A 24081-nucleotide genomic window follows, 5' to 3' on the forward strand; every position below is an offset into this window, starting at 1 on the left:
GCAGCGCTGGGCCGCCCAGGGCCACCTCAGGGTCCCCGGGGACACTCTGTCTCTCCTATCCCCCTGCCCCACTCCCGAGGCTTCTCTCATGACACCCATGTGTAACCTACATGTCACCTCCGGGTGCCACCGTGTCCTCTCCACGGCTGTGAGCCACCTGGGGATGCCCGGTGTCCCCCCGCTGTGTCACTCTGTCCCCATGGCTTCTGGGTCCCAGGGCAGGACCAGAGCCACCCTGGGGACAGCAACCCTGTGCTGATCACACAAAATGTCCCTGTGCTGGGCTGATGACAGGGGACAACCAGCTCTGGGAGGGACCACGCTGAGTCCAGAGGACGTGCAGCCTTGGCTTTGGGTTCAAATCCAGCACTTTTGGGTTCCTCACTCTTGCTGGGCTGGGAGAAGAGTGATGCTGGAGTTAGGCCTGGACCCCCCAGTTCCAGGAGCTGGGTAGGGGGGAATCTCTTCAGCAGGACCCCCCAGCCAGGCAGGTCCCCTTGGCTGATCCCCCAGCACTGCGGTGACACCACTGGCAACTCCCCACTGCAGGTGACAGAACCACACTCAGCGATGGTGCTCAGAAACTTGTGAGCCCGTGGATGGTGGGCATGGGACAGGGACACTGGGACCCTCAGCACCACTGGCGGGGCTCCCACATGGCAGTGGTGGGGTGTGGAGATGCGAAACCTGGCATGGTGAGGTAAGACCTGGCGTGGTTGTCCCAGTGCTGCTGCTGCGGTGCTGCTGGGCGCGTGCGGTGCCCCTGTGGCTGCAGGGACCCGTCTGTGGGAATGAGTGGGACAAGGGCAGCATGTCCCCGCTCCACAGCCCTCCCCAGTGTCTCCCAGCAGGGACCTAACCCCAGGGCTGCCCCACGGCCCCTTACCTCTCGTTGTGCTGGCAGCTACCAGGCACCTGTCCTCGCTGCCGGCCGCAGGAGTGCCGCCCAAGGTGGAAACCAACCTCCCTCCTCCAGTACGGCCGCCTCCTTGCTCCCCACGGCAAGAGGGATGGCCAGTGCCTGGCCAGCGGCATCAAAAGAGACTTTTCATTCAAGAACAGTCTTCTGCCACTCGCAGCAGGCCCTGGGGAGGCACCACGGGTACAGCAGCATCCTGGCACGTGCCCGTGGCACCGGCGTGGGCTGGCAGCAGCAGGAGCAGAGAGGAGCGCTAGGCTGCTGCTGCTCTCCCGCGAGGACAACGTGCTCCTGCTGCCCCAGCACACCCGGCCCAGCGGCACAGCACAGTATGGCACAGCACGGTGAGGTGTGGGCCCGGTGCAAGTGGCTCCGCTGGGCATGGAGATACAGCTGGGCACCCTCAGCCTGGTAGGAAAGGGCGTGCTGGGACCCTCATACCATCTGGTACCCGGGGCTGTGTACAGTGGGGCTGCTCAGCAAGGGAGCTCTGCTGTGATCCCTCAGCACCCTGTCCCAGCGTTGGTTCCCCCACCCGGTGGGTGCACGGCAGCTCCCAGAGCAGGAGCGCGGCTCACGGTGCTGCAGCACCCATGGGGCTGCCTTGGCCAGAGGCAGAGGGGTTGGAGTTCCAGCCTCCATGGATAGTCCCCATTCCTCACCCAGAGATGGTCCCTCCGTGGGCACCCACCAGCAAGCATGTGAGCATGCAAGATGCCAGACTGGCAGTCCCAGCGTCCCCCAGCAGCCCCTCGGTACAAGCACGGTGCCCAGGCAGGGCCGTGGAACAGCAATGGCTGCTGCCAGACCCCGGGGTGCACAGCTGCCTGTGCTGGCGGCACAGACAGCAGAGCCCCCCTTGCTGGGGACTGCGCTGCTGCCACCACCCCAAAAATGGGAGGGCGAGCATGACACAGCCGCAGGATGGAACATGGCCAGGATGGCACCCAGGGGCTTCAGGTAGCTCCATGAGACATCACAGGCACAGGACTGAGCAAGTCTCCGTTTAATCTCCCACCTCGACCCAGCAACCCCACCCTCTCTAGGCTGTGGCTTCCTCCCCACTGGCACCCGCCGGTGGTGTCCTGGGGACACAGTGAACCCGTCCTCTCAGGAAGCCGCTTAGCCCTGATGCCAGAGCAGGAAGAGTTCATTTCTGCAGTCCTGGCACATGCTACGGCAGCACCACGATCTTCTTCTCCAGTGTCTGGGGGGGGAACAGGACCCTCCTCATCACTGTGTCCAGCTCCTCCAGCGCCAGCTGGGCGTGCAGCACCGTCGCGCCGTCGGGTTCCGTCATCACCACGTGCTTCAGCAGGCGGTACAGGTCCCGCAGGACGTCCCGCAGCACCTGGGCAGAGTGGGCCAAAACATCAGCACCTGCTGGCATCTCACCCACACCCGCAACAACCCAAAACACAGCCCCTGGCGTGCCCCGTCAGATTCGGTGCTGCCTCTTTCACTGATGCTGCCAGTGCCAGGACATGGCGGCACCACCACCACTGCACTGCCACAGGCACGAGCCCTGACCCTCCTGTGACTCAGCTTCTCCATGCACCAGCAGCACAGCAGTGTCCCCCCGGCACAGAGGCACGAGTGGCAGCTGGGATTCCAACTGTGGGGATTCCCACGGGGATCAGCCCTTTCCTCCCCAGGAGCTGAGTCCCAACACGCTCGTTCCTGGGAAGTGGGCAGGGAGGCCACGGCCCACGGAAAAAATGGGCATTTCCAAGGCAAATGAGTGACAAACACCTCCCACGGCTCCCAGGAGCTGGCACGGCCAAGCAGTGCAAGGGGATGTCCCTGCAAAGTCCCTTTAGCTGCTGGCGGGGCCCCTGGGTGCGGGCGGCACAAGCCAGAGATCCTGATCCCATCAACATTCCCTGGAAGCTGCCTGGGAAGGAGCCCCCGGGGCTGTCCCTGAGAACACCATGCCCTGCCCGGGTACACCCGGGAGCCTGGCAGAGGCTGTCCCAGCCCTAGAGACAGGACCCACCTCGGTGGCCTTGTCGCTGAGCCCCCGCAGCAGCAGCACCACCACGTGCACGGCGGCTCTTCGCACCTCAGCCTCGGGATCCATCTTGGCTATGGCCGTCAGGCAGGAGGTGACCTGCGGGGATGGCATTGTCAGCAGGGGGCACGAGGGGATCCCCCAGAGCAGCTGTCCACAGTGGAAAGATGGGTCCACACCCCACCCAGGGCAGCTGTACGCCCCCCTGCCTGCCCCTAGCCCCCAGATTGGCTTTCTGTGGGTCATGGAGCAGCCCTCCCTCTCGCAGGGGCTGAGCGACACACAGACACCTTGGAACGCTTTATAAAAAGCAGGCAACGTTGAAGGAAGCTAATTCGACCCCTGGCAGTGACAGCCAGGAGAATTAGCAGAGCCAGCGCCTGCCTGAAATAGCTGCGTGTGGTGTGTTGGCATCACGCCAAACGCTGCCGGTACCCACTGGTGCTGAGCGGGGACCCGCGGAGAAACACAAGTGCCGCATCCCCGACATCTCCTGCCCTCCCTCCTGCGCCGGGAGATACAGAGGGCAAAGCTCCAGCTGCAGGCGGGACACAGACCCACCAGCTCCAGGACTGCCAGACTATGACACCAGCGGCTCCCAGTGAGACACCCCACCCTCCAGAAAGAAGAGCCCCAGGAGCCAGGACCACAACTCCAGCAGCCCCGGGCACCCCCCAGATATCAGCTGCCTGGTGATAATAGGAATGGTAACGAGGTCTCATTAACTCATTAAGCAGGAGGAGGTGCCCCGGGCAGGTGCTAACTGTGCCCCCAGGTCTCCTCTTGCAGAGCCATTGCACGGCCTGGCCATGGGCTATCGCTTCTCTGCACGAGACAACTTTGAGCCCCAAAAATCACGGTGAGAATCTCCTGAGAGTTTGCTTCAGGTCCAACAACTTTTCTACTTTCTGATTTCAGTAAATATCCCCCACATCCTTTATGGAAACCCCAGGCTGCTGTATCCCCAGCAGCGAGCCCTCAGCAACCCTGCCATCCACTAACAAACTGCCCTTCATTAGGGAGCCATGGCCCCATGGCCCCCAGGGACCCAGCAGTACCTCCTGGACGATGGGGCCCAGCTGGAAGCCCAGGCGCTGGCAGAGCTCGCCCAGGTTGGAGAGGCTGCTGGCCCGCAGTGCACCCTCAGGGGCCCGCGCACCGCGCAGGAAGGCCTGGACCAGCGGCTCCCGGTGCCGGAACACCATGTCCCCTGCAGGAGAGAGCGGAGCAGCATGTCACGGGCAAGGGGCAACCCCAGCCCCGTCCTGCCCGAGCCCCCGCTCCAGCGGGAGCAGCCAGACCTCAGCACCGGCCAACAGCTGGGTGCAACATCTGGAGCGTGGCTTGTGCCCAGCATGGGACCCGCTGTGACGCCAGGGAGGACACTGTGGTGCAGCCCCAGGGGCGCTGGCAAACCCCTTCAGCACACACTCCCGGCAAAGATCTTTGTCTGGGGCCACTCGGTGAGTCCCATGACCCACCCCCGCTCCCGCTCAGAATGGCCACGGATCCTGTACAGAAACAATGTGCGAAGCCCAAGTTCTCACCTAATTCAGCCGCACAAACCCCCACCCAATTAGCATGGGGAGGTGTGAGCCGCCTAATTAGAGGAGGGTGCGCAGAGCCGAGTCTGTGACTGGCATGCAGGATCGCCCAGCGCAGGAGGCGCAGCCTGAGCAGTTAACGGGTTTGCAGCAGAAGTGAGTTGAGTGTGTGCGGGGTCTGTGAGAGCCCCGCTCAGCGCTCGGCCCCGCGGGGCTGCAGCTGGAGGAGCAGCTCAGGACAGGGCTGCCACGCACATCCCACCACGCTGCCCACGCCAGCTCATTGCTGGGCAATAGGTGCTGCTGCAAAATGGGAAAAAAGCCGCTCCAGTGGGATGGCAGGCAGGACTGAGGACGGGGACAGGGCAGGAGGGCCATGCATTGGTCCCCAGGCAGTGGCAGGAGAGCTCTGAAAGGCAGCAGCACTGCTGCACAGTGCACAGTGTTTCTAGAAGCACTAGATAAACCCTCACTCTCGAATCCTGAAACTTTGCAACAAAAACAACTTCATGCGATCTGTTCTATAAATATGCAGGCGAGCCAGGACGTGCCGGAGCTGCTGCCCGCGGCAGAGGCACCGCAGCGTGGGGGAGAGCTGCGGTGGAGGCCGTGCCGGCCGTCCTGCTGCCAGCTGTGCTGCCGGCAGCTGCCAGGGAAACCCGGCTGCAGAGCTGGGCATGGTGAGGGCTGGACACATGGACATTGCCTGGGGGCTGCAGAGACCACAAGGCTCCACTGCTGCTCACACGGGCTCTGCGGGGAGGTGATGGGGCTGTGGCCCGTAGGATGCCCCATCTCCATCCCAGCAGCAGGGCAGGGCTGTGGCACAGCCTGGTCTGGGGAGCACCAGCCCTGGCAGGATGCCGGTAGAGCTTGGGGATGGAGCTGCAGTGGCTGTGCCCTGCTCCGGCAGGCCCAGCAGCCAAGGAAGTTGGCTTTGCCTTGGACAACCTGGGGAACAAAGCGCCTGGACAGTGATCGGGAACCGACCCCTGCCCAGGCTGCTCTCACTGGCCTCTTCTCTACTGGGAAATCAGACAGGCGTTTGACTCGTGTCCCAACAGTGGCTGCTGGAAAGGCCTCATCCAGCTTCTACCCCTCAGCTCTGCATGTCTGGGCGCTTCCCGGCAGCCTCTGAGCCCAGTGCTGCAGCCAAGGATTGGTGGGCTGCTGGCAGGACCCACTGCCCCGCTCCTGCCCACCAGCAACCCCTGGCCAGCCACCTTCAGCCGCCAGCCCCCACGGTGTGGTCCTGGGAGCTGGTTCTTGCCTCCAGACATCAAGAGCCCCCAATAACATCACCTCCCAGACCTGGTGGTGTGGCAGAGAGCAGCGAGGGGGCGAGCGATGCTGTGGCTGCCGGCACTGCCAGCACGGCCACGGCCACGGACTCACCCAGTGCCCGGGTGACGCGCATCAGCACCTCGCCCAGCTTCATCCGGGTGACAGTGGCCGCAGTGTCCTCGGTGCCCTGCGCTGGGACGCCGTACTGTGCCAGCAGGATGGGCAGGATCCGCTCTGGATACTCGCTGGAGAGCAAGGACACACCTGGGGAGAGCGAGGGAGAGAGCGCGTCAGGGCCAGACGCAAGGATGGCACCTGTCACCCCAGTGCAGCTGTCACCCGCAGGACCCCTGCAGCACCTCGGCCCCACGGTGCAACCCCTGCACACAGAGCCGCAGCACCAGGTTCGGTTGGGTGCCAAGCTGAGAAATAAATAACTTAGCAGCTGGCAGCAGGTGCCCACTAATTGCTGCTGGTTAACGTTCCTCGAGGGAGTGCTGACTCGGCACGCTGGCCATCAAACGCTGCCGGGCTCGCCTGTGGGCTGGCCCAGTGTCAGGGCAGCTGGTACGGCCAGCGATGCTCAGGTGCAGCCCCCAGGTCCCTGCCACCAGGCACACACCACTGGGGCATCCTCGTCCTTGCCAGGGCTCCAGAAATCTCCTGGCTTTGCCCAGCCCAGGCTGGGATCCAGAGCCTAAGTGTACCCTGAGCAGGCCATGTCTCCCCAGGGACAGGGAGGGCTCAGGCCCTGGCACGGGACATGTGCCAGGCTGTGCCGTGGGGCTCCACCAGCCCTTTAGAAATGCGGGCTGGGAGTAAGTGCTGGTCTTCCCAGGTGGTTGGCACCTCTCTGATATGTAACGGCAGCTGCTCTCTGGGAAAGAGCGGCAGCGGCTGCCCCGGCAGTGCCCGGCGCTGAGTCAGGCCGAGCCCCGGCTCCCCTGCCCTCCAGGAGCTGCCGCCTTCACCTCCAACCTCATTTCCCAGTTATCGGAGGATGGCTGGCATGGGTTACCCTCTGCAAACCCAGGCATGTCCAGCAGGGCAGCGACCTCTCCTCCAGCATCTCCACACCAGAGCCCAGCTCAGTGATCCTCCACGGTGCCACGATAGGCGGCACTGGTCTCAGCCCTGGCACCACTGCTGCGTCGGGAAGCCCACCTGGCACTGCCACTGGCACCGCACATAGCACACCGCAGTGCCACCGCCAGCGCAGTGCAGGCCAGGTGAGTCACCACCACAAGGAACCGCGTCAGGGTTAATCACACCCGCAGCTGGGCTGCAAAACACAGAGGCAGCTGCAGCCAGTGTATTAATCACCCAAGGACGGTTGAAGCATTTGTGTCTCACCTGTGGGGCAAGGACAAACCCGTCCCACTCAAGACCGTACAGGCAGAGGGAAGCACATTGATAAGCTCCTTTTCCCGCTGACGGTTACTGACCCAGTGGGCCAGCTGTGGGTCCCGGCAGCGCCAGCATTGCTTTGGGTCATGGGAACAGCACCTCGTGACCTGCTGGCACAGCCACCACACAGGACACCCACCCCCAGCCCGGCCACAGCTCTGCTGCTCTCTATCCTCACTGCCCAAACCCCCCCGGCACAAAACCCTCTCCTGAGAAGCACCAGCGCTTGCCCCGGCTGGGCATCGCTCACCTTGGATAGCCGACAGGTAGACGAAGGCGTCCTCATGCTGCAGGTTTTCCAGGAACACCTGCAAGGAGGGGAACACCGTCAGCCCTGGCCCCGTGCCAGGCGGCATCACACAGGCAGCCCTGCTCCAGTGCCAGCGAGGCTGGGGGCTCTGATAACACAGACCATCCCCAGTCCAGCCCACCAGACACTCAGCCGCAGCACTGGTGCAGGACGGGACCGTGGTGGGACCTGGTACCTCGAGCAGTTTCTCCTGCAGCCGAAACGCCTCTGGATCCCTCTGCGTGATCAGGCTGGCAAGATGGCGCAGGGCAGCCGCCCGGCCAGGGGGCTGTGGGTCGTACGCTGATACCAGCAGCTCCTGTAGCCCCCCTGGGGCTGGGCTGGTGGCACATGGGGCTGGAGCAGGACTCGTGGTGCTGGGCTCCCGGCTCATGTTCTGCTTGTCGCTGCTCTTCCCAGGAGCCAGGGGGCCGCTGTGGCCACCCCCCAGGCTCAGGGCTCTGCCGGGGACACCAGCAGGAGTCTGCGCTCCCATCCCTGGCTTCTTCCCCAGCACGCTGCCAGCAGCAGCACCCACCGTTGCAGGGGAGCAGGCACCGTGGGTGCAGATGGCGATGCGCAGGTCGGTGGCCAGCTCCTGGGTGAGGGGCTCGGGGTAGGTGCGGGACAGCTCCTCCAGCAGTGGCACCAGCCGCTGCAGAACCGCAAAGTCGCCAGATTGCAGCTGTGAGGGGAAGAGAAGCAGTGTTAGCACAACCACAATGGGGGTTCACTCCCCAGGGTGCTCCTGGCAAGGCAGTTGCAATCTGCTCCCAGGCTGCAGTGCCCGATGGGGAGAAGCACCTGCTCCAGCCTGGGTTTAACTGCTGCAGCAAAATTGGGGCCATAAGATCTGAAGAGTGATGCTTTAGGGGAGATTTCAGGGGAGGTTTTGGGTGATGGTGTAAAAAACTCTTGGCCACTGGAACCCGAACAGCTTTGGAGCCACCTCCAAAACCTTGTGTGTTCAATTTGCCAAGATAAGCTGCTCCCGCTAACACTGGAGCTCGCCTGGGAGGGGGCCTGTTAGAGCTGTGAAACTGGTTTTCTTTTTTCTCCAACTGAATAATGTTCTTTTCCCAATGTTAGGAATTTAGCAATAAGACACAATAAATTATCTTTTTCCATTAAGAGTTGGATTTTCCTTTGGGCAAGTCTGGGGATGAGGCAACCCCAGCAGCTCCATGATGGGAACTGGCATGATTGCAGAGCCCTAACACACATGGGATCACTCGCTGTGTGACAGGGTAATGGAGCAAGGTACCATTTATATAGAGGATTTTCAAGAATGGTCAGTCCTTGAAACACCGTGAATTTTACTGCGCTCCAGAGATGGAGTCGGGATGCAGAGGATGGACTACTGGCATTTAAAGATGCTCTATGTGATAGTGCTGCTCTGTCAGTGCCCTCTCAGCAGTGGATTTTTGGATTATAAATTAAATAAATGGGCTCTCAGGAGTGCCCTGCCAGGAACCCTCAGCCAGCACCCTGGCACTGCTCTGAGGAAATTCTCTGGGGTTAAAGGGGGACCCAACCCAGGGAAGCACCAGAGCCCGAAGCACCAGGAGCAGCAGGACTGTGCTGGTCCCCCCTCCATGCACCCCCACGTGTCCCCCCTCACCTGCACGGCCCCACCAAGCATGGCAGCCACCAGCCCCATGGCCATGGCCAGGGTCTGAGCCTCGGCCGCTGCGCCAGGGCCCCGCGCCGGGCTGGCACAGGCACGCTGCAGCACGGCCCCCACGAACTCCTGCACCTGCAGGGACAGCAGGGGACAGCGGTTAGCAGGGGGACATTGGGGAGTCCCTGGAGACAGCCGCTGCCTTTAGCTCTTCCTGGCTTTGCAGCTATTTGAATTTTTCCAGCCCAAAAGCCTTTCCCCAGCACAAATTCTTCCTGTTTCCCTGTGGTCACCCCTCGACCTGGACAAGCTCCCACTGACACACGTCACTTATTTTGTGATTTTCTCACAATACTTGTTTTTTCCCTTCAAGCCCATAACAACCCTGCCAGGCATCAGCCTCCTCAACACTTGGCACCAAACCCTGGGATTCTCAGGCTTCTAACGGAGCTTGAAATTAGGGAGTTTTATTTTCTCCCATGCCTTTGCCAGCTGGGAAGGTGCTGGATCAGGGTTGCTCCTACGTAACCAGCACGCTGCAAAATAAGAGGACCTATTTTGCTCCTATGTCGGAAAAGAAAGCACAAGGGCAACAAGGTACTATTGCATGAAACTCCACATTTCCAGCCTCCAGGGCATGGGCACTGGGTGCAAAGCATTTCCTCATCAGCAGAGGAGCTGATTGCTGCCAGCTTCCTTAGACACATCCCTGCTGCAGCTGGAGGGCTGCAGAAAAGGCTTCGGGACCTTCTGGGATGGTTAGTCCCGAAATGAAATGCCATCAAACAGCAAGAAGAGGGAGTAAAAACAAGTGTCAGAACATCTGCTCTCACAAAACAGTGAAATGCAAGCTGAATGGGTTGAAATTCTATTTAATGCAAAAAAAATAGGAACACCATGCATAAATAATCTACCAGTAGATAGTGACTGAGAAAAAACACAAAGCTAAAAAAACACCCTAATCAAGAAGGAAAGAAAAAACACCCTAATCTAGAAGGGAAAAAATGCCTGAAAAATAAAACACTGGAGCATGTTTCTGTCCCACGCGGGAGGAGAACCAAGCAATTCTCATGAAACTCAGTTGGCAAGGGTTGGAAAAGGTAAACGAAATCCACTGTGCAACTGAGGGGTCCACAGCTGCTGCCACCCCCAGGGTCTGGTTTTGGAGAGCGATCCCGCTCGCTCCAACCCCATTATGCACAAATCCACGCTCCAGAGTGCCCAGAGCAAGAAAACATCCCCGGGGGAGTCCTGTGCTGCAGAACCTGCTCCAACACAGCTCTGTTGCTGCCGGCCCAGCGCAGGAGTGCTCCCCAAAACCCAGCCCAGGAGGAGGCACAATGGCTTTTTTGCCTGCATTTCTTTTTTGGTGGCTGTTGCTTTTTAGCCCAGGCTCACAGCTGGACCGAGACCTGGGAAAATCCTTCCCCTTTTCCCACCTGAATTTCTGACACAGGGCGCAGGGCTGGTTCCGCGCAGGTGGGTGAGGACGAAGCTGCTGTGGGGACAGCGGCTGCATCCCCCCCGTCACTGCAGAGCGCACAACGGCTCCTTTGTCCCCGAGAGAAAATTGAGGAAACCTGTGCGAGCAGCGACCGCCTCTGCTCGAGCCAGTCATGGTTAACTGGCACAACCAGGTCACGGAGGTAAAAACACAACTAGGATGAGGAAGTCACACCACGGACCGGCTGGGGGACACCGCGGCGCCCAGCAGCCAGCACACTGTGGGACAGCCGAGCGCTGCGGCAGCATGGGCTCAGGTGGGCAGAGATCCCATATTTTAACAACCCTGTTTGGTACCAGGTTCAGGGAGCCCCAGCTGGCCTTTCCAATTACAACATTTAATACATTTTGCAGCTGCCCATTCACAAGCACCAGCCGTATCAGCAGTTACACAACCCCGATGCCCCGATGACTGCGCACACCACCTGGTGAGGGTGTCCCAGCAGCAAAAAAAAAAAAAGGGAAAAGCTACAAACTGCCTATTTGGGGACAAGGGCACAGCAGGACATGGCAGTGCTGTTTGTCTGGCTGGCAGCTCGGCTACCACAGCTCCTGGAGGCGGTTGCTGAGAAGTGTCAGAAAAACCAGGTACCGACACCACGGACAGGCAGCAAGTGCTGTCTGGAGAGGTCTGTCAGGTATGGATGCCTTTAAACTTGGGATTAAATTTTGCTTGAAATAAAGACGAGAAGCTGGCAAGTTGGAGTTGGGATTAACACCCTGACCACTCTCTTGGCTTTTAACACAAAACCATGGACAGAAATGCAAAGATGTCCCTGGGCTGCTCCCTCCTACCCCTGTAGCTGACTCTGTCCCTCCTGCTGGCACCGAGACACTTGTAACCAAATCAATCACTTTTCCTGGCGATGCTCCAGCTTTCTCCAGCTGTTTCTCAGCCACCATTTCCCTACAGCCCAGAGCTCAGTTTTCACCATGCTCTGGCTGCTGATCCCCCATCACCAACCTGAGCAATATTTGTGAACACGGTGTCTGAAACGCTCTCGCACAGCGTGGCCACGAGCTGCAGGACCAGCAGGTTCCTGCCCTGTGCAGCGCGGAGCTGCTCCAGCTCCAGCAAACTGCCCCCAGGCACCGCAGCTGAGCTCAAACCCGCCTCGTCCTCCGCAGCCACACGAGTCAGCGCCTGCCGGGAAGGAAGCACAGGGAGAGGCCTCGGTTACATAGAATCACAGAGTCATTGTGGTTGGAAAAGACCCTCAAGATCATTGAGTCCAACCATAACCCAACCCCGGCACTACCCCATGTCCCTGAGAACCTCATCTCCAGCCTGTTCAACCCCTCCAGGGATGGTGACTCCAGCACTGCCCTGGGCAGCCTGTTCCAATGCCCCACAGCCCTTTCCAGGAATAAACTGTTCCCAAGATCCAACCTCAACCTCCCCTGGCGCAACTTGAGGCCATTTCCTCTGGTCCTGACGCTTGTTCCTTGGGAGCGGAGCCCGACCCCCCCTGGCTCCAAGCTCCTTTCAGGCAGTTCAGAGATCAGAAGGTCTCCCTCAGCTCCTGTTCTCCAGGCTGAACCCCTCAGGTCCCTCAGCTGGACGGGGCTCTGAGCAACCTGACCTGGGTGAAGATGTCCCTGCTCATGGCAGGAGGTTGGAAAGGTCCCTTTCAAGCCAAACCACAATATGTGCCCAACCAGAGATGTGCCTGCCCTCACCTTCAGGCAGCAGATGAAGAAGTCCCCAGCCAGCCCGCTCTTCTGGCAGTGAGACACAAGCTCCACCAAGTTCTCCACATGGCACTGCTCCAAGGAAACCTTCTGGTACAGGGCCTCATCTTCATCACTGAAACAGGTCACCGTGTCACCAACAACGTACCCAGACACCCCAAGGCCAGCTCTAAGCCACTCCTGGTGAGGTGAGATCCTGCTTCTGCCTTCTCGTGAAAACCTCCCTCCACAGTGCTACCAGAAAGAGGGAGCCTGGAGGCAGCGGAGGCAAACTACTGCTCCCTTCATTTAGTCTATGTGACCACGCACTCAGTTTATTAATTAACCTGCATTAATTAAAGGAATAACATTAATAGAAGCCATGGGCACAAAACACAGGTTTAATCCAGCTGTTCTAATGGGATCAGCACTGGCTAATTCATTCAGTGGTCATGGCCAGAGGAGCAGGACAGACAAGTGCAGAGCCACTGCCGTTAAGTGCTAATTTCAAAGCACACCCAGTTTAACCAGTGCAGACCTCAGGGCAGACCTCCTTCTAATTCAGCTCAGGAACAGACTGAAATGAAACCGAAACAAGCGTGTTTGTAGGGGGTTTGTTGTGGGGGCACACAGCTCCTGGGCACTGCCTTGGGCTCCAATTAACAGCCGCCCCTCATTAGACCAAAGTCAGGCTGTGGAATAGGTCTGTTTGCGCAGCTGGAGGCTAATGGCTGCCGTTTATTCCCCACAGGGCCAAGCTCTGCCACTGCTTGTAGAGACCATCTGTAAAAGCAGGAAGGGAGCTCGGTCGCTGGCACTGCCACGAGGCCTCGCTGTGACGGTGCCACCTGTGCCTGAGGGATCCCACTCACTCCATGCAGCCACAATCCACCACGGGACAGGCTGAAGCACGGAAGATGATGGAGCATGTCCCTTTCCCAGACACCACATAGATGGGACCTGGGACACGCACACAAAGCAGAGGCTAATGCTTAGAGAGTGCTGCTTCTCAGGAGTGAAAGTCAGAGCTCTGCACCATGTACAGGGAACTGGAGCTGTGTGGAAGCATCTCCTGCCCGAGCTTGGCACAGACGGACAACTACCCGGGGGAACGAGACTGCGGTGGGACAGCACCCGCAGAGAGGCTCTGTCTGCCAGGCATTCTGTGAAAACCCTCGCGTGCTGGATGATGTCTGGGGACACCCCCACACCCAGCACTGCCCAGCAGCACTCACCTGATGGGCTCCTCCACCACGATGGCAGCACCGCCCTCGCTGCCCGCACGGAACTGGCACTGCGGGTGCAGGGCGCACACGCTGCTGCTCAGCCCGGCGAAGCCTTCCAGCACGGCCAGCGACACCTCCCGCTCCGACTTCTCCAGGAACCACAGCAGGATCTCCTGGCACGGGGAGCTGGAGAAGACAGGGTGGTGACATTGCTGTGCCCACTGCAGCGCCCCCCCCCCCCAGCAGGACCACAGGAAAGACAAGAGGGATCTGGAGTGAACACGGATGCTTCTTGGGCCAAGAGAGAGACTGGGAGAATTGGGGTGTTCAGCTGGAGAAGAGAAGCTCCAGGAAGACCTTACTGCTGCCTTTCCATTCTTAACAGGAGCTGATAAAGAAGATGGGGACAGACTTTTCAGCAGGGCCTGTTGTGATAGGACAAGGGGTGATGGTTTTAAACGAAAGAGGGGAGATTCAGGCTGGACATGAGGAAGAAATTGTTGCTCCTGAGGGTGGTGAGAGCCTGGCCCAGGTTGGCCAGAGAGGTGGTGGATGAACCATCCCTGGAGACATCCCAGGCCAGGCTGGACGGGGCTCTGAGCAACCTGAGCTGGTGAAGATGTCCCTGCTCATGGCAGGGGTGGCACTGGATGAGTTTCAGAGGTCCCTTCAACCCAAGCCACCCTGAGATTCTATGACAGCTCCAGCATTTCTGTCATTTTACAATGGGACCAGCAGCACATCCTGTCCTTCTGGCGTTCCCAGATGGAAGGATCTGGGTCCTTCAGGATTTGAGGCTGGTGAGGAGGGGAGTGCTGTCAGAACAGCGTGTCTGTACACGGACAGGCTCTGCACGCACTGCCCGGCACTTCGGGCCAACATGACAAAGCACAGAGCTGTCAGCTGGGCCAGGGAGGAGGAGGAAGGAGAGGGGGAGCCCTGGAAGATGGCATGGAAACTCCTGCCAGGGAAAGATGCAGGTTAATGAGGTGCAGCAGCAGCGCTGTGCCAGGGGTCTGAAAATCCAAATGCTTCCAGGCAGCTGCAGTTTTAGCTACCCCTGCCAAATTGCTCTGCAAAAAGAGAGGCGAGCAGCAGCGCTGTTCATGCAGCAGCAGCATTAACTTGGCTTGTTTGATGAACTTGCCACAGTGCTCTCTGCTCTTTGAAGTGATTAATGACGTCTTTAATAACAGCAGAGGCCGTGTCTGCACAGACCATTCAGGGAAAGCCTCCAGCACCCACATGCCAGAGTCACCAAAGTGTAAACCCACCAGAAGTGTATTTACTAGGTTGGCCCAAACCCAGTGCAGCCCAGGGAAAGCCTGGGAGCAGAGACAGAGGAGAGAGGGGAGAAGGGAGAGGGGAAGAGGGAGACAGCCAGCACCTGGTCACCACTGTCCCTGTCACTGTGAGTGACACACATGGTGCTCACCATGGTACATCAGTCACGGGGGAGCAAGAAGAATGCTCTGGTATTTCCAAAAGTCAGCAGTCAAGCTGTTTTATCCATTTTTTTTTAATCTAAATTCTGGATACACAGATCGTTCCAACACCCAGCCAGGTCCCAGCATCACTGTCTCCACCCACAACCACAGTTCACACTCCTTGGTGGGGACTAAGAGTGCTCCCAAGGTGCCCGCGAGTCACATCTGCCTCTGCACCCAACATTTTGGCTTCAGGGAAGCCAAAAACTACTGCGAAAACTGCTTCCCCAGGCACAGGCCTGCCAGGAAGGTCGCGCACCGTGCCTGTGCCTGCGGTTACTGCCTGCTTTGAACGAGAGCTCTCCAGGGTGAGAAAACTGGTCTCAGCTTCTGTACATGCCCATGGAGAGCACATCCTGTGGCAGAGGGCAGAGCGGGGAGGATGAAACCCCAGAAGAAGTCGTGCACAATCCTTCCTTACCGTAAGTATGACACATTCTGCTTGGCGAAAGAATAGAGGGAAAAAACCACTCCCAGGACTGACTGTAAGGATCCCAGCAGCAGGCTCGAGCTGTCATTCCCAACCACATACACCTACAGAGAGAAGAGCACGGGGAAGAGAGTCAAACACCTGCGTGGAGCTGAGGGAAGGACAGAAACCACGTCTCTGCGCAGCACAGCTTGCAGAGGGTTTGCAGCCTCTGTTCCTTCAGTCTGGAGCCTGTTTTCCCCGATTGTGCCTTGTCCTGTATTAAAACCAGCCTCAGCAGCATCTTTCTCCAAGCATTTGCGTAACCGCAGCTTGGCTCCAAGGAACAGGAACAGCTCAGTTGGCGATTTGGGAACTCTGCTGCTCAGGGGTGAGGGCTTGTGTTACAGAGAGGTGCAACAGGCGCCTCTGAACCAGGAAATCTTTATGGAAATACTGCACCTAGAACCAAATCTCAAACACAGAGATCAGTCCCACACAGGACAGTGGGGCTGACGGGATGCGGGGGCTCCAAGGAGGCTGTGGGGGCTCCAAGGAGGCTGTGGGGGCTCCAAGGAGGCTGTGGGGGCTCCAAGGAGGCTGTGGGGGCTCCAAGGAGGCTGTGGGGGCTCCAAGGAGGCTGTGGGGGCTCCAAGGAGGCTGTGGGGCCACGCTCCTTTCCTCCATCCCACCCTCCCAAATGGCTGTCCCTGCCCTCCCCACGCAAACCACTGCAACCAGCTCAGCGCACACGGGTCCCACCTCGCTGACAAACACTCACAGAGCTTTATAACACCGTGTTTCCTTTTCAATCCTTTGAATTGAATTGTCCAAAACTAAAAGCCAGGTGAGATGCTTTCAGTCAAAGCCGTAACGCTGGGAAAACTCGGTTTTGAGAATGGTTTAACACCAAGCCTCGCCCAGCTGGACTCAGGGTTTACTCGGGGTTGCTGTGCCCAGGTCCTCACTCGAGCAGGCTCCATCTCACCTCGCAACGTTTTTTTTTTTTAAAAAAAAAGGGGGGAAATAAAGTCTTTTCACAAGTTCTCCAAGGGACTTCCAGCAGCATCTGCTCCAAAGATGCCGTCCCTTGTCCCTTCACCCTACACCTCCCAGATGCACCGTGGCTGGAAGTGAACTGGGGACAGACCAAGGAGCTTTTCTTGCCTGCTGCAGGCAGTGTGACAACCCAGGTAGGAGGGAGATTCTCCTGATAACATTCTGCCCTGCTGTATTGATGCAAACAGACCTTTTTTCCTGTGCTAATCCCTGTGGAGCCATTCTTCCTAACCAGAACCTTTTGTACACAAAGCCTCCCTGATGAAGCCCCAAGGACAGTTTCCTGCTCGGCATCAAATGACACTTGCCAGGCAAGAAACCCTGGCTGCTCCCAGGCCTCCAGAATTACACCGTTAAGGAGGGATCCGCCCCAAACCCCCCAGCACTGCACTGTGAACCACAGAGCAGCCCTGCAGACCAGTCTCTGCCTGCCAGCTGGTTACAACAGCTCATTCCGACGCAAAATACTACAATCCCAGCATTTAAGAGCTTAGCCTGCCTAGGGGCATGCCAGTAAGCAAGTCACCGGCTTCTGAAAATGAAATTCCTGGGCTGGAGATGTCCTTCTGGGCTGGAACGTGCAGCTGAGAGCTGGGCAGCTGTCTGGGCAGGCAGTGGAGCCGGCAGCGTGGCACTGGTGATACTGGTGGGAACGCCAGGTAAAAGGAGCTGTGAGGGGAGCTTTCAGAAGAGTTGCTTGCACAGAATTACCCAAAAACAGGGATCCCTCCTCTCCCCCGAATGCCAGAGCCAAGGTCTGTGCTGCTGAACACCTGCGTGTCGCTGCGAGGGAAACCTTGTGCGATGGGTCTGCACAGAAGGTGCTAAACGTGCACCCCCCTGCCCACAGGACATATCCTCTATCACAGAAGACGGTCTGTTATTGGCAAAGCCAGAGCATTTATCCAAAGAGGCCCGAGTTTCCTTCCATTTTCCTGAACCCTTCCCATCTTTCCTGCCCTTCAGCAAACTCTCCTGCACCCCAGCAGCCCCTCTTGCTTTGGTCACCGGACACACCGACCAGCTCTGGGTCCCACCACCACCTCCAGGCACCGTCCTGCACCCCGAGCAGCTGGAGGATTATCCACCCACAGCCTTAAAATTAACTTCATGCACACAGAAGCCCATGTGTCATGGGGTTCAGTTCAAAGTGATCTCCGCAAAACAGGCTGCTGATTTTTCCTTACTTATCAATTTACCTCATTTGCCCAATGGGACTAGACAGACTGTGATGCCTTGAGCCCCCTGACTGATATTGGCAGGGGAAGATGAACAGCTGGAGACACCCCATGGGGGCCAGCTGCAGTGTCCCCAATATTCCTTGGACACCTGATGGGAGGACACAGCCACCAACAGTGTCCTCCCTACAGCTGAGGCATTGCCCACCCTCCCTTCCCCAATTGCTCTGACAGTTCACCCAGACACAACAGTCCTGTCGAAGCTGCACTGTTTAGCAATGCTCCAAGTCTTGCTGCAGCTCATGGAAAAAGAGGATATGAGAGCACCATGGAGACTGCTGGCTGACAGGACACTGCTCAGACCCTTCCTGCTCTGACACACCAAAAAGAAACTGGAAAAAAATAGAAGCAAGAGCTCACTGACATCTCACAGAATGTTTTGGGGTGAGAATTCCTGAAAGGATTCCAGCAGTGCCTCTGGTAACCAGCATAAAGCTGCAGTCCCACCAGTGCAGCGCTGCATACAAGGTTATTCTGTGCAGCTCTCGGCTTCACCGCAGCATCGCAACTGCAAGAGACGCTGGTCTGTGTCACGGTCCAACACACACACTGAACTGCTCAGAAAGTCCCAAACCAGCTCATTCATAGTTCCCTTGCCTACCCTCACGCCTAAATCAGACACGATACCTTGAGCACATCTTCCACACATGTGCTGAGCTCGGCCTCTGTCACCAGCACGGTCCCTGCTGGTAAATCTTCCACTGACAGCTCTGAAAACAAAGGGCACAAATATCAGCACCCCCACACACTGAGGGGTCTACAGCAGAACAACAACCCCATAGTGCGCAGTGCCAGAAAGAACTTTGATGGGTCTCTTGCCTTCCTGCCCTCCATCAGCACTGCATGGGAACGATGAGTCCTCATTAGCAGTGCTAAATGTCACTGTGGTGTTGTAAACCCCGCGAGGTTACAGGCAAATAAAGCAGACCACAACTTCTGGCTGGATTATTCCCCAGAGAGCTGCTCGGTCAGTATGGGGAACCGATGGCTTCCGCCTGGAAGCCCAAAACGAGACTGTCAGACTGGGAGAGTTTCCCAAAAATCAAATGGCAGAAGCCCCACTACTTGGCTGTCACACTACAGTAATTTGACCCAAGCGCTAATAAATACAGTGCATGCAGACGTGTTCACAACTGACAGCACTGGGCTGGCACGCTCCACAGCCCAGCCACCAGCCTGGGAAAACCCTGATGGAAAGACAGAGATCAGCAAGAAGAGAAACCAGCCCCTTCTCAGATCGGGAGCTTGGGGTACCTGCTGTCCCACACACCTGAGCCCAGCCACACCTGCTGAACCCGCACACCTGATCCCAGCCATACCTGCTGTCCCCGCACAGCGCAGTAGCGGCGCCAGGAGTGGCTGCAGCAGGTGCGTCTCCGCCAGCTGAGGGTGCTCTCTTGCCATGGTGAGCAGCGTGCTGGTGGCCACTCGCTGGAACTGCCGCGCCGTCATCTTGTCCTGGATGTGCAGCAGGTCCAGAATCTGGGGGAAAAATCCAGGATAAAGGAACAAAGATCAGCAGCCCCTCGGAAGGGGGACAGGCCACCTCCTCGCAGCCACTGGTGGAGACGGAGCAGCCTCTTGCCTTCTGCTTTGCCGGACATTTTGGCGCAATATTCCACATACAAAAAAGCTGCTCTCCTCCACACATGTGAATGTAGGATGCATTTCTGGGCTCAAACCAAAAGCCTGCACCACTGCCATCGCCAAAGGCTGGAAGCAAGAGCTCCGTGGCAGAGAGCTCCTTGTGCTGCACAGCTTGTGCGACCAGACAACGCTTTCCAGCATTTCAATCAAATATGGAAAATTCAAGAGTAGGGTGGAAACGTGTCCCACTGCCAGAGCAGCATTAAAAAACACGTCGTCCTGGCTCAAGAAGGCCACGCTCAAGCAGAAGTGACAGTACCGATGCTCCCCAAGCCAGAAGCTGGTTCCAAATTCCCTGACGTGCTGCGGGGAGCACAGGACCCACCTGGGGACACACCAGCCTGTAGTACTCCTCAAGAGACAGGCACTGCTGCGGACAGGCAGCCAGAATCTTCGCAACCACATCGCATTTTCTCCAGTCCACGGCTGCGGCTTCAGCGCCAGCACCACCTGTCACAGCAGCAGAGAGCCCGGATCAGCTCAGCACAGTAGCAAGGCCAGTTTTGGCTGAAGCCTGATGTTTCTGGCCAAAAATTGGATTTCTACCTTCTGTTACTCTCTTTAGAGCAAACATCTTTCAGGACATAACTGTATTTAAAGTCAAAAGGGGAAAAATTATTGTCTGAGACCTCTACCCAAGAGGCGGAGGGAGGGAGGTCATGCTTGGGTGGTGTCATCAGGTTGGTATTGGCCAGAGGAGGCTTTTGCATGAAAAATAATGGATTTCAGCTTTTAAAGAGCAACTATTTCCCTCCCTGGCAGGAAATGGAGGGCAGGGGAGCAACGCTGCTGAGCCCTGGGGCGGGATGGGTCTGACGGCACCTGCACAGCCCACAGCCCCGCGCCAGCGCGGCTCCTTGGAACCGACCCCCTCGTGCACACAGGACGTGCAGCTCCACAGAGGCACAAACATATTAAACTAGCTCAGGGGCTTTCAGTCTGGACCTCAAACATGACGCTGTACCCTGAACTTACAGCTTGTACAGCGGGAAAGCGTTCAGTTTGGGGGATGAGCACAGAGACAAAAATCTGTGTGTCACAGAGCCAGCCTGGCCTGACAAAATCTGTTTCCCATTTCCAGGCTCTGGGGGCACTGTTTCTCCCGAGCCTCTCCTGGGATGAAACATCCCAGACACATCACCACAGGCTCTTTAAATTGGCCGGCCAGGAAGCCAGGAGCAGCGTCAGAACACCCACTCACCGCCCGTTCCCTCCATGATGCCCCGAACCACAGCCTGGACCCCACTGGGTCGCAGGAGCCTCTCGGAGAGCAGCTGCCCGCAGAGCCGCCTCAGCCACGCCGGGGCCCGTGCCAGCTTTGTCCCTTCCCCGGGAGCGGGAGGACTCTGAAAGAAAACAAAGGAACAAGTTAAGGAGCACATCTGCACAGTCCTGTGCAAACCCTCCTGACAGCAAACCACCCGCACCCTGCCCTGCAGGACTTTAACAGGAGCACACGACAGCGAAACCTTTAAATAAATCACTTCTTCATCCAGTGGCACAAAGCAAATTAGGGCTTAATGAGCAAGGCTAGCCTTCCCCAGAGCGTCCCCTCATGTAAAGCTTCCCTCCACTAATTAAAGTCCCTCAGGGCCAGGCAGCAGCTTTGCCTCGTTACCAAAATGGTGCACAGGGGCTCAGGAGACAATTTGGGCTCCATGCAGGTAAGGGGCCTGCACCAGTGACCCCTGCCAGGGCCTGGCACAGAGTCAGGCGAGCAAAGCAACTGCCCCAGGACAGCACAGACAGCTCTGGGGGCTGCAGAACCACAAAGCGAGAGCTGGAATGGAGGAGCAAGGCTGGGGGAAATCAGCTCAGCTTCTGTTTAACTGAAAGACCCCGCTTTTCTGCGTAACAGCCACAGCCTCTGGGACAGCAGCCTCTGCCTGCTGGGGAATCACTTGTGATCCCAGTCAGAGCACGGCCCTGCACTACCCTGTGTACACACCAGCAGCTCCTCGTGTCCTGACCCTGAATGGTGACACAGCAGGTGGGCACACACCCACCCACAGCACTCGCTTGGAGCTGGGATGTGGTCCCTTCCTCGGGGACTCTACACACATCGTGCTAAGGAGATTTCTCATCTCTTCCTCCCCAGTGCCAGCAGGTGGCCTGTGAAACAGCCACGAGCAGCAGCCGGTGCCGAGGCAGCACCTTCTCATGCCCTGGAGTGGAAAGGGGCAGGTTCTGGAACAGGAGATGCTTTGCTTGGCTGGGCACAGTGCATTTAGCTGCCAAGACGGCACGTGCTGTGATGAGTCCCCAAGCTCACATGCCCTGTATGGCAGGGTTGCTGCTGCTGCGCGAGCGATGCACACCCAGCAGCTTCACCCGTGCGCTCACGCGGCGCTTGGGGCTGGAGTGCTGCATCAAACTGGGTTTTAACACATAAGAATGTTTCCAGGAGAGCAGCAAATGCACCCTCAGGAGTGCGGGAACATGCAGCCCAGCCCTGCGGGCAGCAGCGCCCGAGTGCCCTGCGCCGGGTACCTGCTTGTGCCGGCCCTGCAGCATCAGCAGCTCTCGCACCGCCAGCGGTGGGTACACGCGGTCCAGGATGTGCCGCAGGGTTTCCCGGCACCGCGCTCGCTCTGCTTCCGAAACACCCTGTGGAAAAACAACCCCCAGGTGGTGAGGACGGCTCGGCCGGGTGCCAGTGCCCCTCCGGCCCCTAGCCAGGCTCCGGCCCCTTCTCTCACACGGAGATTAATGTGCAGGGTTTGGGAGCTGCCACGGCTTGGTGAGCGGGAGCCCATGGGCTCAGCCATGGAGGGTGGCGAGAGGCTCTGGTGAGGCTGGTGACCAGCACGTTCGTGGCAGGGCCGGGGGCTGACACTGGTACCAGGGGGCACGGACCTCACAAAGTGCAGGGGGGCCATGGCCCAGCACGCAGAGCCCGGCGAGCAGGAGGCCGAGGTGGCGGGCGAGGAGGGGCCCGCCCAGCGCGGGGTGCTGGGCCAGCTCGGCCAAGGCGGCAGCGGCGGCGTGGAGCCGGGCCCCGCGGGCGGCGGGCGGCCCCGGGGGCGGCGCGGGCGGCCCCGGGCGCTGCCCCACACCCGGCGGCAGGTAGGGCAGCAGCCCCAGCCCCACGGCAGCCCGCAGCGCCCGCCCCACCGCCCGGCCCTGCGCCACGCTCAGCGTGTCGGCGCTGGGCGGCGGCGCGGCCCCAGACCCGGCCCCGCGGGCGGCGGGGGCGGCGGCGAGCGCGGCCAGCCGCTCCTTCAGGCACAGCAGCAGCGCCAGCAGCTCGCAGGCCGTGGTCCAGCTGGGGTCCGCCTGCCCCGCCGCCCCGGCGGCCAGCGCGGGGGCCCGGGCCAGCACAGCATCGCGTAGGCCGCGCAGCGCCGCCCAGCCCGCCGCCCGCCGCAGCCGCTCCTCTAGCTCCGCCGCGTTGCTGCGCAGCGTCTCCAGTCGTAGAGCGCTCTCCAGGCCAGGGCCGGCTCCGCCATCCCGCTCCCCGGGCCCGCTGGGCGGCCGCAGGAACAGCTCCAGCGCCTCCACCACCCGCTCCAGCTCCGGGCCCGGCTCGGGCTCCGCGCCGCCCGCCATCTTGGAGCCGTCCTGAGCGGGCGGCGCGTCACTTCTCGCCATCTTGGGAAGGGCGGGTGAGCGGGCGTTGCGTGGCTCGCTGCCGCCATCTTGGGGAGGTCGGGCACGGAGCAGGAGCGACGCCGCCCGTCGCCGCCATGTTGCGGCCGGACCGCAGCGGTGACCGGGCCGCCGGCCGGACCGCTGCCGGAGCTCCGTCACGGCAGCTCAGGGCTCGTGTTCTTCCCAAGAGGGAGCGCACAGCTGTCCCCGCCCGGTGCAGCCGTTGGTCCCGCTCTTCGCGGTGTGAACAGCGCCCGCCCTGGACAGTCGCGTTTCGGGAGCGCTCCTGCACCAGCGCTCGCCCCCGGCACAGGACCGTGACAGTTCGCAGCTCCCAGAGAGAAAGCAGCAGTTGCAAAGCACAGACTTTATCATCCCTCCTGCCCAGGGCTGTGAGGCCGGTGGTGCAAACCCTGTGCCAGGTCCTGAGCCCCGTGTGTGTGACAACAGCCCGCGGCCCCTGGTTGTCCCGTGTCCCTCACGGGGGCTCAGAGCAATGGGACAAACTCAGGATCTCCGGTGCTGCCCACAAACCGGGTGTTCACACCAATACTGTACAATCGGCATAGTAACAGACTCCTAAACCCATGGTTTAAGGTTTTAAAAGTAGCATTTCTTATTCAGCACGGCGGCTGTCCCTCCCTAGGTCCGCCACCGGCCATTTGATTACATATAGCTTATATTGACAGAAAAATTACCTATTCATTACAATTCTTGACAACCGTTGACATATTCCACGCCTATTCTAACACAAGCTATCTGTTTAAGCAATGCTAAGCAACATTCGCATGCTTCTCAGTTACCTGTTTTAAAGGAATACGTTACAAATCTCTGTCAATTTCGAGAACAGGGTATGATTACTAAGTACAAAGATTCTATGGTTACAAGGTTGGTTAATTTTTAAAGGTTGCTGACTTAATGTTCTCCTAAACTATGAGTTCTAGAATTCCTTAAAATAGAGTCTAGTAATTAGAAATACAGGTATCAACACCATGTCCTGCTCCCCCTGCTCCAGGACATGGAGTCAGCGCCAGCGCGACCGCTGGGGCAGCGGCTGCTCGGACACGGCCCGTCCTGCCCGGGGAAGTGCAGACAGCGGCCGTGGCCGTGCCGAGGAGCAGCTCTGAGCACGGGCACAGGCAGCAAACCAGGGGAGAAACACACAGAAAAGGACC

The 24081-nt window shown here is 58.9% G+C and overlaps 1 protein-coding gene across 1 annotated transcript; it reads right to left on the reverse strand.

Annotated features, from left to right (window-relative positions):
• Positions 1-1908: 1908 nt before the first annotated feature.
• On the reverse strand, positions 1909-22994 carry TANGO6 (transport and golgi organization 6 homolog). Its single transcript, XM_005504715.3, has 17 exons — positions 22172-22994; positions 21806-21922; positions 20517-20661; positions 19641-19765; positions 18988-19150; positions 18296-18378; positions 15384-15496; positions 13485-13661; positions 12259-12385; positions 11543-11722; positions 9076-9210; positions 7651-8139; positions 7416-7473; positions 5870-6022; positions 3989-4140; positions 2916-3029; positions 1909-2270 (listed from the first exon to the last, which is right to left on the reverse strand). Exons 1-17 carry the CDS (start codon positions 22904-22906, stop codon positions 2094-2096), a joined length of 3243 nt encoding a protein of 1080 aa, XP_005504772.2. The 5' UTR covers positions 22907-22994; the 3' UTR covers positions 1909-2093.
• Between the last annotated feature and the right edge of the window lie 1087 nt (positions 22995-24081).

The sequence above is a fragment of the Columba livia genome, chromosome 13, assembly GCF_036013475.1.
Source record: "Columba livia isolate bColLiv1 breed racing homer chromosome 13, bColLiv1.pat.W.v2, whole genome shotgun sequence".
NCBI classification, from domain to species: domain Eukaryota; kingdom Metazoa; phylum Chordata; class Aves; order Columbiformes; family Columbidae; genus Columba; species Columba livia.

Coding starts and splice junctions, on each gene's coding strand:
- TANGO6 (XM_005504715.3), bottom strand. CDS start 22,906: ATGGCGAGAAGTGACGCGCCGCCCGCTCAGGACGGCTCCAAGATGGCG. Junction 20,662..21,805: donor TGCAGGGCCGGCACAAGCAG/GTACCCGGCGCA, acceptor GTTTTCTTTCAG/AGTCCTCCCGCTCCCGGGGA. Junction 15,497..18,295: donor GTGTGGAAGATGTGCTCAAG/GTATCGTGTCTG, acceptor TTCTCTCTGTAG/GTGTATGTGGTTGGGAATGA.